The following is a 16,163-nucleotide window of genomic DNA, read 5'->3' as shown; positions in this document are numbered from 1 at the left end:
TGAGAACCACATCCTACACCTATGTGGAACAGGGTTCCTGGGGAGCCCCACAGGGCCCTTAGCCTGTCACTCTCACACTGCGGCTCAGATACCCAGCAGGGTTAGCTGCGCACAGCAGCCCTGGAGTCGGATGCCAAGGCCCTGGCTTCCAGAGCCCCGCTAGCAGGCACCACGGCCACCACTGCACTTGTGAGAGCCTCTGCACCAGCAAAGCAGTGCACACGGATCACTGCATGGGCGACCATGGCGGTAGGCCTCCCGTGTGCCCAGGACACAGGATGAGAAGTCCTTTGGAATGCCCCTGTGAGTACAGCATCCTCAGGGAGGAACCATGGAACTCGGAGTATGTATTTGCCTAGACCTGACAGAATCCTTGCAGGGTTTCAGCTTCTGGTGCAGAGGAATTCCACCTCAGCAACGTACCAGTCAACTTTAGTCCTACGCACCCGCCCTGCCCCAATCCCCCCAAGCCACCGCCGCTGCCCTCGCCCCAGCGGGCAGCGCTTGTCCCTCTCTCTCCCCTCTGGATCTGCAATATTCGGTACCATCAGCCTAGCCTGCCTAATGAAGTGAGATGTTTCATGTGTTCCCTGTGGGTTAATTAATGTCTTGCCACACTCAGGATGCCAGTTAGGGTGTAGGTCTTCCATGCCCACAATTGCAAAGGGCTCACAGTTCGCGTGTGCCTTATTCCACCGCCGCCCGCCACATGGCACAAGCGTGGTCTCGGAAGAGTTACCGCGAGATGATGGAGCTGCAGGCCAGCTGGGGCGGAGGGGCCTCAGGACACGCCCACAGCCTTCGCAGGAACTGGCTGACGCCCACCGCCTTCGCAATGATTGGCCGCTGGAGGTAGGCGGGATTTCCGGGCACGGCTTCTGGCGTCCTTCCCTCTCAGGGTAGCTGCCGCTGTCCTTCCCGCAGTTGGCCCTGTGGTGTTCCGAAGCCGGTTCCGTACGGCCTGAGGGCCAGGCGAACCTCAGGCTCTTTGTCCTACTAAAAAGCGCAGGTATTTTCTGTTTCTCTGGACAGCTGGGTCTCTCGGCAAGAATAGAAAGCAAAGGTTTGGGATTTTGTCTATAAAAGGGGATGGGTTTTCTATGTGTGGGTGTTGTATTACGGGAGGAGTCAGTGGGGGAAAGAACTCCTCAGTGCTATTAAGAGACTCACTTTCGTTAAACTCATTGGTTTTTGCTGAGGATTCTACCTTTAAGTGCCTAATATGTCCGACTAGTTGTGGGAGATGGTGCTAAGCCGCCATTTGTTTTCATGTGCACTTTTTATTAAAGCGGGTTTTCTCTGTGAATGTGGTCATAATTCAGAATACAGGCAATACACTTAACCACTGCGATTAAAAAGTCACACTTTTAGTTAGCACATGTCGCGTGTCTGATTTGCTTGGAAGAAATTATCAAATTTTGACATAAATTGTGTTACTTTAGTGTATGTAGAAATATGGGGCCACAAATAATCTGAGTTTCAGTTTGCCTCTGTAAAGCCTGTGATTGTCTCCTTCGTTGTATGACAGTATTTGAAAGATGTTTCATGTATCTTTGGCACCGTAAATAATTTAAACCGAATAAGTGGGTGTAACCGAGATAAATGGAGTTAGATAGCCGAAAACTGGAACAAAATAGATGCGCTTAAGTTATTCTGTTAACCTGGCACACTGCCTTACTCCTGTAATCCTAGCATTTTGGGAAGTGGAGGTCGGAGGATGGCTTGAAGTCAGGAGTTTGAGACCAGCCTGGGTAACGTAATGGACTCTTTCATTGCTATTTTCGCATCAGGGACTGGTTTAGTAGAAGTCAGTTTTTCCTCAGACAAGGGTTGCGCAGGGGAAGAAGGCGGCGAGGTGGACACGTTTGGGAGTGGGGGCTGGCGGCAGGGCTCCGAGGGGCACGTGGTGGGGCGGGTCTTCCGGTAGGAGCAATGTGACAGAGGCCAGGTGGGGCAGTGAGGCTGTCACGGGGACAGGGAGGGCCAGCGAGGGAGTAGGGAGGATGGTTTCCGGATAAAAGTGTACCACCTCAGGTCATCCTCAGGCGTTACATTCTCCACAGACAGGTATTACATGTCATCCTCCGGCATCACATTCAGGCCACAGATAGGTACGGGTTGAAGGCTAGGGTTCGGGGATCTTTGACCTATTGTATATTTCAAATCACTAAAAGATGGTAAAATATTTAGAATATTCTCCTCCTAGAACATTTTAAGTAGCTCGATTTAATCTCTTATCCAAATATCATGCTGAGTGTGGTGAGTCACCCTTGAAATCCCATCACTTTGGTAGTCCCAAGCCGGCAGAACACTTGAGCCGAAGATTTGGAGACTAGCTTGGGCACTATGGGGAAACCCTTGTCTATTTTTAAAAATACAAAAAATTGCCCAGCTGTGGTAGAAAGCGCCTGTAGTACTAGCTACTTGGGAAGCTGAGATGTAGGAAGATCAGTTGAGGCTGGGTGGAAGAGCCTGCAGTGAGCAGTTCACTTTGGCAACAGGAGACATACATCTCAAGAAAGAAAATATGCAAAACATCACACTGTACCTCATAAATAGATTCTTTTCAAATAAAATTATTTAAATGGGGACATTCTTCATATTGCAACTGAGGAAAATTACAATAGCTTTTCTTATCTAATTTTTAGAAGTGAGATTTTGTCAGGTACATACTAAAATGCAGCATTTGTCCATGAAGTTAGTGCCCCTCTGCTCTGAGTGTTACAAATTTTACATATATAAAGTAAGAAATACTAAAAAGATGTCAGCCTCGGGAAGGGAATTTTACTTGGGTTTTCAGCACAGTACGTAATAAAATTTTCTCTTTTTAGCTTATTTATATCTAAATATAGATAATTTTTTACCATTTACAGCACAATGGTAGAAGCAGATCATCCTGGCAAGCTTTTCATTGGTGGCCTCAATAGAGAAACCAATGAGAAGATGCTTAAAGCAGTATTTGGGAAACATGGTCCCATATCAGAAGGTAACTCTTAAAACCGTGTCTCTGTGTGTGTGTGTGTGTGTGTGTGTGTGTGTGTGTGTGTGTGTGTGTATTTTCACATGTATATTTCAATATGTATGTTTAAAATATGTATGTTATATATATATGTTTTGAAAAAATATATTTTTTCGAAGTTCATTGTATACCTACGTTAAAATGCCTTATGCATTTTAAACTCTTATTTTGTAGTATCCGTTTGATATTTGGAAAATTCTCATAGTAGTAGGTTAAGGTTCTGTGGAAAGGATAACCTACTACTTAGAAAGGAAAATGAGGGAAAGTAAATGTGCTGTGGAGTTCCGAAACAAACTGGAATAAACTAGACTGACTGTAGGGGTGACTGAGTACTGAGAACCATAATAGTGATGTGAAATGCAATTATTTTTTAGTTTGATGTAACCTTTAGATGGTGAGTACCTTGATGAGTCCATTATATGAATGTAAAATGTTTTCATATATTTTAGTTCTTTTGATAAAGGATCGAACCAGCAAATCCAGAGGCTTTGCATTTATTACTTTTGAGAACCCTGCAGATGCTAAGAATGCTGCCAAAGATATGAATGGAAAGGTAAGAGTCCCTTATTACTAATATTCTAACTCTGTTCTTCAATTAACAATATTTCTAGGTCTTTTTAATATTACTAAACTTTTGAAGATAGTAGAATGACATATGAAGCCATCCTCTTTTTTGTGCCATATACGTGCAAGTGTAGTTGGAAGGGTATTGGAATTAACATTCTATAAATTAATATTTGGTAACCTTTTTCTATCTTTGTATTTCGATATGAGTGCAAATAGATTTTAAAAGGTTTTGAAGAGCTTTAAAACTTAAAAGGAACCCTCATGTAAATGAAAGTAATAAGTCAATATTTATTAAATGCTATTAATAACAGATGCACAAGAAGGAAAGACTCTTTCCTTCTTGAAGAATGTATTTTATGAAAATATATTCTTGCAAAAGTGTATTTAAATAAGACCCTTACATTTACGGAAAGGTTAAGTAGTTGAAAATAGAAAATAATATGAGAACATTGAAGTCAGATAACAGAAGAAGTAACTGGCATTCTTGGCTCCGTGCTTGCTTTTTCTCCTAAGGACATTTCTTTCCTGTCACCAGAGTAATTTATGTAACATGAATAGCTAATTACTCATTTCCCCAGTGTGTTTGAGGACTTGTTCTGATTGAACCAATGGTCTCTTGTCCTGTTGAGTCTTAAATCTAGAGATTGTGTGTTTACTTAAGCTTTAAACTTCTATGTAATTATATTAATTATTGAATTCCTTTACATTGTAGTCAAGAGCATTCCATTCTGTGCTCTTTAGTGTTTTTTGCTTTATAGCATTATCCCAATCATGCCGGGCATGGTGGCTCATGCATGTAATCCCAACACTTTGGGTGGCCAAGGCGGGCAGATCACAAGGTCAGGAGAAAGAAACCATAATGGCCAACATGGTGAAACCCTGTCGCTACTAAAATACAAAAAAAAAAAAAAAGAAATTAGCTGCATCTGGTTGTGTGTGCCTGTAGTTCCGGCTAGTCAGTAAGCTGAGGCAGGGGAATCGGTTAAACCCAAGGAGGCAGAGGTTGCAGTGAGCCGAGACCACGCCGATGCACTCCAGCCTGGCAACAGAGCAAGAATCCGTCTCAAAAAAACAAAAAATAAATAAAATAAATAACATTATCCCAACCTGTTTTTAGGTCCTGTTAGTCTTCACGCTATTCCCAAAGTGCTTTTTTAGACTTCTTGAGAATTATCCTTCCCTGTGTATGGCTCATAAATAAAATTTATGCTTCAAAAACCACTTAGATTTCATATTTTCTTCCTCATTGCGTATTGTAGGTATTTTCTACTCGCTGTACTATGTATTAATCTATTGATCGTGAAATTGTATATAGTGCATATTTAAGTCTTGCTAGTTGCTTTTCTTTCTGTTACATCTAGCACACTTCCTGTCACATAGCAGAAAGTACATTTTTATTCACCCTTATAAATTAGTATTTCAAGCTGTGGTAGAAACCGAGAGTTGCTTTTGGTTCATGGCTTTGTGGTAGGTATGGAGATAATTTTGACTTCTGTATAGGAATCTATGATAATTTCTTTTTTCCCTCTAGTTTTCAAGCAAAAGGGCAGATAATTTGTGTAAAGTTTTTGTTCGTTTGTTTGTTTTTTAAGATGGAGACTCGCTGCGTGCCCTAGGCTGGATTGCAGTGGGGCCATCTTGGCTTACTGCAACCTTCGCCTCCCGGGTTCAAGCGATTCTCCTGCCTCAGCCTCCCAGTACCAGGGGCTACAGAGGCGTGCCACCACGCCCAGCTAATTTTGTACTTTGAGTAGGGATGGGGTTTCACCCTGTTAGCCAGGATGAGCTGTATCTCTTCACCTCATGATCCACCTGCCTCGGCCTCCCAAAGTATTGGGATTACAGGTGTGAGCCACCGCGCCCAGCCAACGTTATTTCTAAATTACTTCATCTCACATGTTTTATTGTGTTAAAATAACTATGAATGTTGTATGCACATTAATGTTAAGATGGCCAATAAAGGAGGTTCTTCGAGTTTTCAGGGGGAATTAACAGTTAAGGAATTTTGGCTGACTTCAGAACACTGGGAAGGAAGCAGCCGTGGGCAAATCTGGGGAAAATATTTTGAGCCCAGAAATAACAAAAGAAGTTTCAAGGTAGGAACAACGGGCGATGTGGCTGCAAGGGGTCTTGTTCAGGGATTTAAGTCCTTCCTCCAAATAACAAAAGCCATGTAATTTTAAAATCGCATTATTAGCTGAACTGTTTTCAAAAATTGCTGTGGCCTGTAGAAAAGATTACAGTGAAAAATGTTATTATGAAATTAATTAGGATAGTTAAGCATTTCTGAGAAATTACCTGAAGTACTATATTAAGATTCGTTTTTTAGGGGCACGTCTAAGGCAAGGTAAGAAATGAGTAAGGCAAGAAAACTTAATGAGATCAAACAAGGATCACATTTACAGAAACATTTTTAGAGTCAATATAGAATTGTAAATCATATGGGGACATTTTATGTAAGTGTTAGCAAATCCAACAAGAAACAACTCATAATGAGTAATGTGACTAATCACTCTGAAAAAGTAAGCTCATTTTTTTTTAAATGACACAAGTTTCGTTGGGACATTGCAACTTTCAAATCAGTGATGTGACTACAAAGATGAAGTGGATTATATATTGTAAAAAACAGATGTGCCACATTCTTCCATAGAATGTGTGATGGGTCAATCTTTTTTTTTATGTTTGAGGTTTTTTTTTTTAATAATGGAGAAGTTTTCAAGGAATTTGAAAAATAGAATTTGTGTTTGATCCCTTAATGGAAGGCATGTGCTCAGTAACTGTCTCAAATTTGGCATTGCGAAAGATGTGTTCATTTTAGGAGAAAAAAAAGTTTCCTTTTGAGAGAAAATACCTCGAATTGAACTACAGTTGATGTAAAAATGTTTGTAAAATGTGCATACGTTAAATGTGCCAGTGTTATTGATAGTACCCTTAATACTTCTAGTCTTTGGATGGAAAAGCAATAAAAGTAGAACAAGCCAAGAAACCATCTTTTCAAAGTGATGGTAGGCGGAGACCACCAGCTTCTTCGAGAACCAGAAGCCCTTCAGGAAGTCTGAGATCTGCAAGAGGAAGCAGTGGAGGAACAAGAGGGTGGCTTCCCTCACATGAAGGACACCTGGGTAATGTTTTAAAATATAAAGATGGAACCATAGGACTGAAAGAAAATAAGTTTGACGATATCGAAATTTCTCAATTTTTTTATTTCCTGTATGAAGAGAAAATTAGCTTATTGATAATAAGCAAACTTATTTCTAAGTACTAAAGGCGTATTAGAAGAATGATTGAACTAATATCTAACATTTGTTTTAAAATTATAGTAAGTTTGCATTGAAGTAACACACATTTGAAACTGGGTTGTGTTTGTGAATGCTGATTGCCTGTACTCAACCGGTTTTCTGCAGAACCCATTTATATTCATTATACTTTAGAGTTTTCTACTTTAGGGCCCAGAACTTCGTGTCAGTTGTATTATCAAAGTATGATGTAATATTTAAAATTTTCCAACAGGAAAAAGTAACTGAATACTGAAGATTGATTTTGCAGTATTTGTTTTCTTGTGTCTACATGTGGAAACATCTATGCAAATGTATTGCTTTGTAATTTTGATACAGAGAGTTTGTACATTGGCCTGCCATAAAGCATTTTCAATTGAAGAAATGTAGAACTTTAATTTCTGAAAAGAGTGTGTGACTCTGGAAAGTTCTAAAAACCACGGTTTCACAGATATGTATGAATCTTTCTTTGCTGGAGGCTGAGTCACTGAAAATGATATTTATGAGTGATTTACTTAATAGAAATGAGGGGTCCATCTTTACATCCAAAAGAAAAACAAACCATATATTTAAAAAAAAAAGGAAAAAAAAAACTGTTGGATGGGCTGGGCGAGGTGGCTCACGCCTGTCACCTCAGCACCTGGGGAGTACAGGGCAGGTGGACCACGAGGTCAGGATTTCCAGACCAGCCTGGCCAACATGGTGAAACCCTGTCTCTCCTAAAGATACAAAAAAATTTGCCTGGGCGTGGTGGCGTGCACCTGTAATCCCAGCTACTCAGGAGGCTGAGGCAGGAGAATCACGGGAACCTGGGAGGCAAAAGCTGCAGTGAGCCAAGGTTATGCCATGGCACTCCAACCTGCGTGATAGGGCAAGAGTGCATCTGAATAAATAAATAAATAAACCTGTTGGTTAAGTTGTATTATCTATTAACCAACCTTCAAAACTCTAACAATTAACTTGGAGTTTTAATAACCAGACGTGTAATTAATTGGAGATTGTTTTCAAGTTGAAATTGCAGTGTTTGCTCCAGTTTAAGATGCATAGCTTCATGGCTATTTTGTCTCCACTGATCTTGAGGGTGAGGTTCAATTATACTCTGCCACGGACGAGAATGTGTATATAAATTCTAACCTGTAACACCACCTGGCAATTGGCATATATCTACATTTTTGTAGATGTATAAAAATGTTTATATTACCGAATATGCAATTCTTAAAGACTGTTAAAATTCAGCATAGTCTCATCTGAAAATTAGTGTCTCATAAGGGAATTTTAAGAATTCTATATTGTGTTAACAAATTTTAGAGACAGTGTATTTTCCTGATATGTGACTTCTTGGTATTGGAAATATTTGAGTTTCTTTGAATGGAAATTAGTTTATCTTTATGATGTGCTTTGAAAATTTTTCCTCATTACAGAAGGATATAAACAGTCAGTTATCATTTTTCTTTTAATATTTTTATGCCTATTATATTTAGATATTTTAGTGATAGGTTTCTGCCCTGTTCACGCCCCATTTTCCCACATCTCTCCCTCATACCGATATATTATGATACTTGAGTTCCTTTCTAGGTTTTCTAAATGAACTTTTATTGCTTGAAGTGTACTAATACCATGTAGGAATGCTAATTTTATTAGTTTAGACAAAATGTGAATTTGTTATAAAATGTAGAAAATATTTGTAAACAACTAAAACTTAGCCATTTAAGAAACAGTGATGTTAGTTAACTAAAAAGATTTTGTTTGAAATACAGATGATGGTGGATACACTCCTGATCTCAAGATGAGTTATTCTAGGGGACTCACTCCAGTTAAAAGAGGTCCATCTTCAAGAAGTGGAGGTCCTCCTCTGAAAAAATCTGCTCCTTCTGCTGTGGCAAGAAGCAGTAGTTGGATGGGAAGCCAAGGTAAATGCTACCTGACAGAAAGACCGTAGTTTTTGTATGACTGAAAATGAGCCGTTTTACCTGAATGCTTAGCTTTAAGTTCATTGAACAAAAGGGAAGTGACACATACGTGAGCATAATTGCTGATTGATAGCTTTTATTATAGTTTCTATCTCACTAGGTACCTTTCAGATTTATGTTGAAGAAATACTTGAGCTTCTCATTGCAGATCAAAGAAGTGATTAGAGTGAGGCCAACATTCCTTTTAATCCTGTGTTGGCTAGAAAATTCCCCTTAATTTTTCTAAAAGTTCCTAGCAGTATTCTTTGATGGTAGGCTTCTTGATGTAATTAATTCTTCCATTTCCTAAGTCCCCTGGTGTCCCATTCTAAAAATTGCTTGTTTGGTGACTTTGCCGGGTTGGAGTCTTGCTCTTACTACGTGAGAGTGCACTATGTGAGATGACGGCTTACCATAGCCTCAAATTTGTGAGATGACGGCTTACTATAGCCTCAAATTCCTGGGCTCAAGCAATTCTGCTGTTTCAGCCTCCCGAGTTTCTGCAACTACAGGCATGCAGCAGCACACCTAGCTACATTTTTTTCCTATGTTTTTGTAGAGAGAGGATCTGACTACATTGTCAAAACTGATGTTAAAGCCTGGGGCTCAAGCGGTCCAGCTGCCTCAGCCTTCCACACTCACTCACAGTGTGAGCCGCTAAGCCTGGCCATCCAGCTTCTGAGACCTCAGTAATGCGTATGTGCAAGGCATACTCACTGCTTGCATGAAGATTCAAAAGAACTACAAGAGCATTTAGCAGACAAGGAGTCATTGGGCTTAAATATGATTTAAAAATAAATTTAAGGCTCGAGAGGTAGACACGTAGGAGTCCAAAATTCTTAAATTAAGTGGATATCACAGAAATGCAGAGTTGTGAAATATAGGTGTATGTAAATCAGTAATTGAGATTGTACCGGGATGTTTAAACATTAACACAAGGTCCTTAGTGTAAGATTTGAAATTATTTGAGGAGAGAATTTAGAACTAAGCAACATGAGGTGAGCAGTAGGGTTGAATGCAAGTAATACTTTTGAGAATTGTAAGACTGCAGACTGAGCAGAAGAAAATAAGACAATAAATAAAAGTTCTTAGCAAGGAAGTTTAAGCAGAGCAAATTAAAATTCTTTCTTAGTCCTCCATCCACATATGGAGGAAGTTAAAAACTGCCATTTTCAATTTTACATTTCATACGTAGAGTATCGGTGAAAGGAGGTATTTATTGGCTTCAGGATACCCAAGCCAACACATTTCCATTGGAAAATTAGCCAGTGAAGGTATCATATGTGAAACACTGACCTCTAAGGAATAGCAAGTGAAGAATATATTAAAGGAGAAACTTTCTATTTTGAAATAGCAACAATGTTGTAATGACCCCTTGCATAGCATTGCTTTCTTTGCAGTAAAAGCAAATCCTGACCATCATTAGAAAATCTTCACTAATACATTTAAATTTGTCAACATTTAAGATAGAGCCAACCAGTTAGAGATAAAGAACTTTTATGTAAACATTTAGCATATAGTCATTTAAAGGTAGCTGTATTTATGTGTGTGTGAGATGGACTGAATGATATTGGAAAATCTACCTTCTTTGGCTGAGAAAGGACAATGTATGTAAACTTTAAAATCAGTGAAGATTTTGATGGTTTTACGTGTTTTCCCTGTGTCACTCACAGTCATCAGTAATTTACATGAAAAGGAAAATAAGAACTAAGTAGTTATTAACCATTACAAATGAACTTTTACCTAAGCATTAATGTTTGCCTTCAGCTTCATTAGAAGAACTGGCCTTGTGGAAGCCATGGGATTATCCAAAGCCATGAGAAATATTCACAGTGTCATGTCTGTCTAGTAATTTAGGAAACAAAGAATGGAGTCATAGAAGAAATAATTTAAAAAAGTTGTTTGAGAGAAGAGAAAATAGCGTTTCAGATTTGGTGTTCTTTACGTAATGTTCCATCATTTGAATGTTAAAGGTCCCATGTCACAAAGAAGAGAGAATTATGGAGTTCCTCCACGCAGAGGGACAATATCTTCCTGGAGAAATGATCGCATGTCACCAAGATATGATGGTTATGCAACTAACGATGGGTAAAGGAAAAATTAAAAAACACAGTTGATTTTTTTTTCTGTGGTGATGAAATTCACATAACAAAATTAAATATTATAAGGTGAACAGTTAAGTGGTGTTTAATACGTTCTGTGCCAGGCAACAACTACCTCCATCGACTTCCAGAACATTTTCATTACTCCAAATTAAAACTCCAACTACCAGTTAAGCAGTCCCTCCCAGTTTCTCCTTTTCCTCAGCTGCTAGATAACACCAGTCAGTGTTCTGCCTCTGAACTTAACCTGTTGTGGGTATTTAATGTTAATGTGCTCAAACACTACATGACTTTTTGTATTTGTCTCCTCTCCTTTTGCATGATGTCCTGAAGGTTCATTTACATCATAGCACTTCACTCCTTCCACAAGCTATTAACCCATTATTTTATCTGGGTTGTTTCCACCCGAGTATTTCTACGCACCAATATTTGTTTGAGTATGCCTATTCGGTTCTGGGTGTATATGAGTGGAATTGCATGGTCCTATGATAATGATGTTTGTTTTCTTGAGGAACCACCACATTTCTCCATAGTAGCTGCATCATGTTCCGTTCCAACCTAGCATTGTATCAGCATTCCAATTGATCTACATCCTCTCAAACACTTGTTATTTCCTGCTGTTTGAAGTTTATTGCCATTCCAATGTGTGTTTGAAATATGATATCCCATTTTGGATTTGAAATGCATTTTCTGCACCCATTAACTCATCATGCACTTGTGTCCTAGAACTTAAAGTATAATAAAACAAAAAGAAATGCATTTTCTGCATCACTGAATATGAGTATCTGTCCCATGTGCTTTTTGGGCATTTGCCGATTTTATTTGGGGAAAAACTGTTTAGAAGTTTGGCCTTTTAATTTTGTTTAAGTTGTAAGTTAGTCATGTATTGGATACTAGAAGTTGAAAATTTAAAATTTGTTGCTTAAACTTATGCACACAGAAATCATCCAAGTTGCCAAGAAACGAGGGATTATGCTCCACCATCTAGAGGCTATGCATACTGTGATAATGGTCATTCTAATCGGGATGAACATTCCTCTAGAGGATATAGGTACTGTACCTTTTTCTGGATTTGTCAAATAGATTTCTTAAATTGTTCATTCCAACTAACGTTCTATCAGGGCTCCAATTTATCTACATCCTCTCAAACACTTGTTATTTCCTGCTTTGGAAAATTTATTGCCCTTCCAGTGTGTGTGTGTGAAATATGATATCCCATTCTGGATTTGAAATGCATTTTCTGCACCCATTAATTCATCATGCACATGTACCCTAGAACTTAAAGTATAATAAAAAAAATGCATTTTCTGAATCACTGAATATGAGTATCTGTCCCATGTGCATCTTGGGCATTTGCCCATTTTATTTGGAGAAATATCTATTTAGATGTTTGGCCTTTTAATTTTGTTTAAGTTGTAAGTTAGTCATATATCGGATACTAGAAGTTGAAAATTTAAAATTTGTTGCTTAAACTTATGCATACAGAAATCATCGAAGTTCCCGAGAAACTAGGGATTATGCTCCACCATCTAGAGGCCATGCATACCGTGACTGTGGTCATTCTCGTCGGCATGAAACTTATTCCAGAAGATATAGGTACTGTACCTTTTTCTGGATTTGTCAAATAGATTTCTCAAATTGTTTGTTCCAACTAACATTGTATCAGGGCTCCAATTTACCTACATCCTCTCAAACACTTGTTATTTCCTGCTTTTGAAAATGTATTGCCATTCATCTGTGTGTGTGAAATATGATATCTCATTTTGGATTTGAAATGCATTTTCTGCACCTATTAACCCATCATGCACATGTACCCTAGAACTTAAAGTATAATAAAAAAAAAGAAATGCATTTTCTGAATCACTGAATATGAGTATCTGTCCCATGTGCTTTTTGGGCATTTGCCCATTTTATTTGGAGAAATATCTGTTTAGATGTTTGGCCTTTTAATTTTGTTTAAGTTGTAAGTTAGTCATATATCAGATACTAGAAGTAGAAAATTTAAATTTGTTGCTTAAACTTATGCATACAGAAATCATCGAGGTTCCCGAGAAACTAGGGATTATCCTCCACCATCTAGAGGCCATGCTTACCATGATTATGGTCATTCTCGTCGGCATGAAAGTTATTCTAGAGCATATAGGTACTGTACCTTTTCTGGATTTGTCAAATAGATTTCTTAAATTGTTCATTCCAACTAACATTGTATCAGGGCTCCAATTTATCTACATCCTCTCAAACACTTTTTATTTCCTGCTTTTGAAAATTTATTGCCATTCATCTGTGTGTGTGAAATATGATATCTCATTTTGGATTTGAAATGCATTTTCTGCACCCATTAACTCATCATGCACATGTATCCTAGAACTTAAAGTATAATAAAACAAAAAGAAATGCATTTTCTGAATCACTGAATATGAGTATCTGTCCCTTGTGCTTTTTGGCCATTTGCCTATTTTATTTGGAGAAATATCTATTTAGATGTTTGGCCTTTTAATTTAAAGTTGTAAGTTAGTCATGTGTTCGATACTAGAAGATGAAAAGTTAAAATTTGTTGCTTAAACTTATGCACAGAGAAATCATCTAAGTTCCCGAGAAACTAGGGATTATGCTCCACCATCTAGAGGCTAGGCATACTGAGACTATGGTCATTCTATGCAGGATGAACATTCCTCTAGAGGATATAGATACTGTAACTTTTTCTGGATTTATCAAATAGATTTCTTATATTGTTCATTCCAAATAACATTGTGTCAGGGCTCCAATTTATCTACATCCTCTCAAACACTTGTTATTTCCTGCTTTTGAAAATTTATTGCCCTTCCAGTGTGTGTGTGTGAAGTGTGGAAGCTCCTTTTTTATTTGAAATGCATTTCCTGCATCATTGATTATCAGTATCTGTTTCATGTGCTTTTTGGGCATTTGGGCATTTTGGGCATTTGGGATCTGTGGGTATTTTATTTAGATGGTTGGCAATTTAACTGTGTTTAAGTTGTAATGTAGTTCTATTTTGGATACTACAATTTGACAATTTAACATTCCTTGCTTAAACTTGTGCACGCAGAAATAGTCCAAGTTCCCGAGAAACCAGGGATTATACTCCACCACCTAGAGACTATGCATACCGTGATTATGGTCATTCTAGTTGGGATGAACATTCCTCTAGAGGATATAGGTACTGTCATGTTATCTGGATTTATCAAATGGATTTCTTAAATTGTTCATTCGGAAATTGAAAAGACTTTTTTTTTTTCAATTTAGTTATCACGATGGCTACGGTGAGGCCCTTGGTAGAGATCATTCTGAACATCTACGTGGAAGTTCTTATAGAGATGCATTTCAGGGATACGGTAAGGGTCCAGGATGGATTTGTAAATTACAGAATTTTATTTAATAGACCGGATTGTTATTTTAATGAAATTCTAAGGAAAATTGTAAAGGACATATGCAACATGTTTAAATATTGAGTATTCTTTTTTTTTTGATCATCCCAGAAACATATTTATTCATTTTCATCATTGTGCACAAATAATAAAATAAACAGTGCTTATCTGGTACTCATTATCAGTATAAAGCCTAGGGAATGATATGAAGGTGAGAACTTCAGTTAACGTTAAGAAAATGTGACTGAGCATTTACTTTAGAATTAAGTTTGTTAAGCTGCAAAATACTACTCTTACACTTCTCTTAAATAAAACCTTCTGACTATTGAAGACTTGATTAATATCCTGTCAACAAAGGCGGAGGAAAGCAGATATTTCCAAATAGTACTTTAACTAATTCATGCTTTAATGATAGCAGTAAAAATGTTTAAATGTAGTCCCACATATTATTTTATCAACCCTGCAGGGACGTCTCATGATGCACCACCTGCACGAGGGCCTCGGATGTCTTATGGTGGAAGCACCTGCCATGCATATAGTAATACACGAGATAGATATGGCAGAAGTTGGGAGAGTTACTCAAGGAGCTGTGGTGATTTTCATTATTGTGATCGTGAGCATGTTTGCAGAAAAGACCAAAGGAATCCGCCTTCTCTGGGTAGGGTGCTCCCTGATCCTCGTGAAGCATATGGTAGCTCAAGTTATGTGGCATCTATAGTAGATGGTGGGGAGAGTCGATCTGAAAAAGGAGACTCGAGCAGATATTAAAGCAAGCATTCAAAATAATAGTTATTGCATACCAAACCTTGTTTGCAAATCAAAAATTGAAATGTTATTTCTGCATCGTTACCTGCATATTACTGACAGAAACATGTTGGTTTTGTGGAGAGAGGTAGATACTGACTTCCTCCATGAATTTTTTGAGGTATTCAAAGGAAAAGGAATTGTTTTCAAAGTAATTTCATGCTTGTTGATGCTATTTGGAAAGTGTTTAGATGTAATATCTACCTTAAAATTTTCACAATAAAATTTTACATGTACTGCAAGATGCCTGGTGTTATTGGTTAGCCGCACATGCTTAAAGCAAATTCAATAGGAGAGTAAATTGTGTAGTTTGTTGTACGTTTTCCTTTGTTTCTTTGAACACAGATGCAAAATTAGGGATGTGTTATGTCGCCCTTGCAAGCTGCTCAAGTTTTCTAATTAGGCTGTTTCTCTTTAAAAACTAACAAGGTTAAAATGTTGGAGAAGTCTTCAGAAAGACTACAAAACTGTCTGCCTCACCATAAAATGTTTATTTTTTAGAGGAATAGTACAGGTCAAAGAAATAATTAGATGTATTGATACTAAAGTTTAAGACATCCAGAACATTCTATGTGAAGCATTCTGTGACTGAAGAGGATAACGGTAATGAAAACTTTTTTTTTCACGTAAATCAGAAGTGAACCAGCTAAGTTTCTCAGGTGCATACCATAATGAATTTAAATGTTTGTAGTTTAAATAGTGGAAAGTAAGTGTTTTGTCTTGTGAGGTACCCACGTTAATTTTTTCTTGAATATTTTGCCAATGGATGTTGTAAATAATGGTGTAGTAATATGTTCTTAGAGATAGGAATAATCTAGAGTGGTTGGGATAGTATCACATTTTTTTGAGATGAAGTGTAGCTTTGTCGCCGAAGCTGGGGTGCAGTGGCTCTGTCTTGGCTTATGGCAACCGCTGCCTTCTGGGTCCAAGCTATTCTCCTGCCTCAGCATCCTGAGTAACTGGTATTAGATATGTGTGCAGCACAGCTGGGCCAATTTTTGTATTTTTAGTGCAGACAGCGTTTCACCTTGTTTGCCAGGCTGTTCTTAAAATCCTGATCCACC

General features: G+C 38.1%; 1 protein-coding gene across 2 annotated transcripts; it reads left to right on the top strand.

Moving 5' to 3' along the window:
* The first annotated feature begins 858 nt into the window (after positions 1 to 858).
* Positions 859 to 15,339, top strand: LOC129395613 (RNA-binding motif protein, Y chromosome, family 1 member F/J-like). Of its 2 annotated transcripts, XM_055107076.2 has the most exons (13): positions 874 to 1,009; positions 1,693 to 1,751; positions 2,874 to 2,986; positions 3,469 to 3,572; positions 6,531 to 6,708; positions 8,619 to 8,771; positions 10,784 to 10,898; positions 11,853 to 11,963; positions 12,398 to 12,508; positions 12,945 to 13,055; positions 13,977 to 14,087; positions 14,174 to 14,262; positions 14,762 to 15,339. In XM_055107076.2, exons 3-13 carry the CDS (start codon positions 2,878 to 2,880, stop codon positions 15,061 to 15,063), a joined length of 1,494 nt encoding a protein of 497 aa, XP_054963051.1. In that variant the 5' UTR covers positions 874 to 1,009; positions 1,693 to 1,751; positions 2,874 to 2,877; the 3' UTR covers positions 15,064 to 15,339. The 2 variants fall into 2 exon arrangements, with proteins under 2 accessions (XP_054963050.1, XP_054963051.1); XM_055107075.2 differs by lacking the exon at positions 1,693 to 1,751 and having other exon boundaries at positions 859 to 1,009.
* Positions 15,340 to 16,163: the final 824 nt, after the last annotated feature.

This window comes from Pan paniscus, chromosome Y (genome assembly GCF_029289425.2).
Source record: "Pan paniscus chromosome Y, NHGRI_mPanPan1-v2.0_pri, whole genome shotgun sequence".
NCBI lineage: Eukaryota > Metazoa > Chordata > Mammalia > Primates > Hominidae > Pan > Pan paniscus.
Note: the sequence above shows the minus strand (reverse complement) of the source record. Positions and strands in the feature narration are given on the sequence as shown.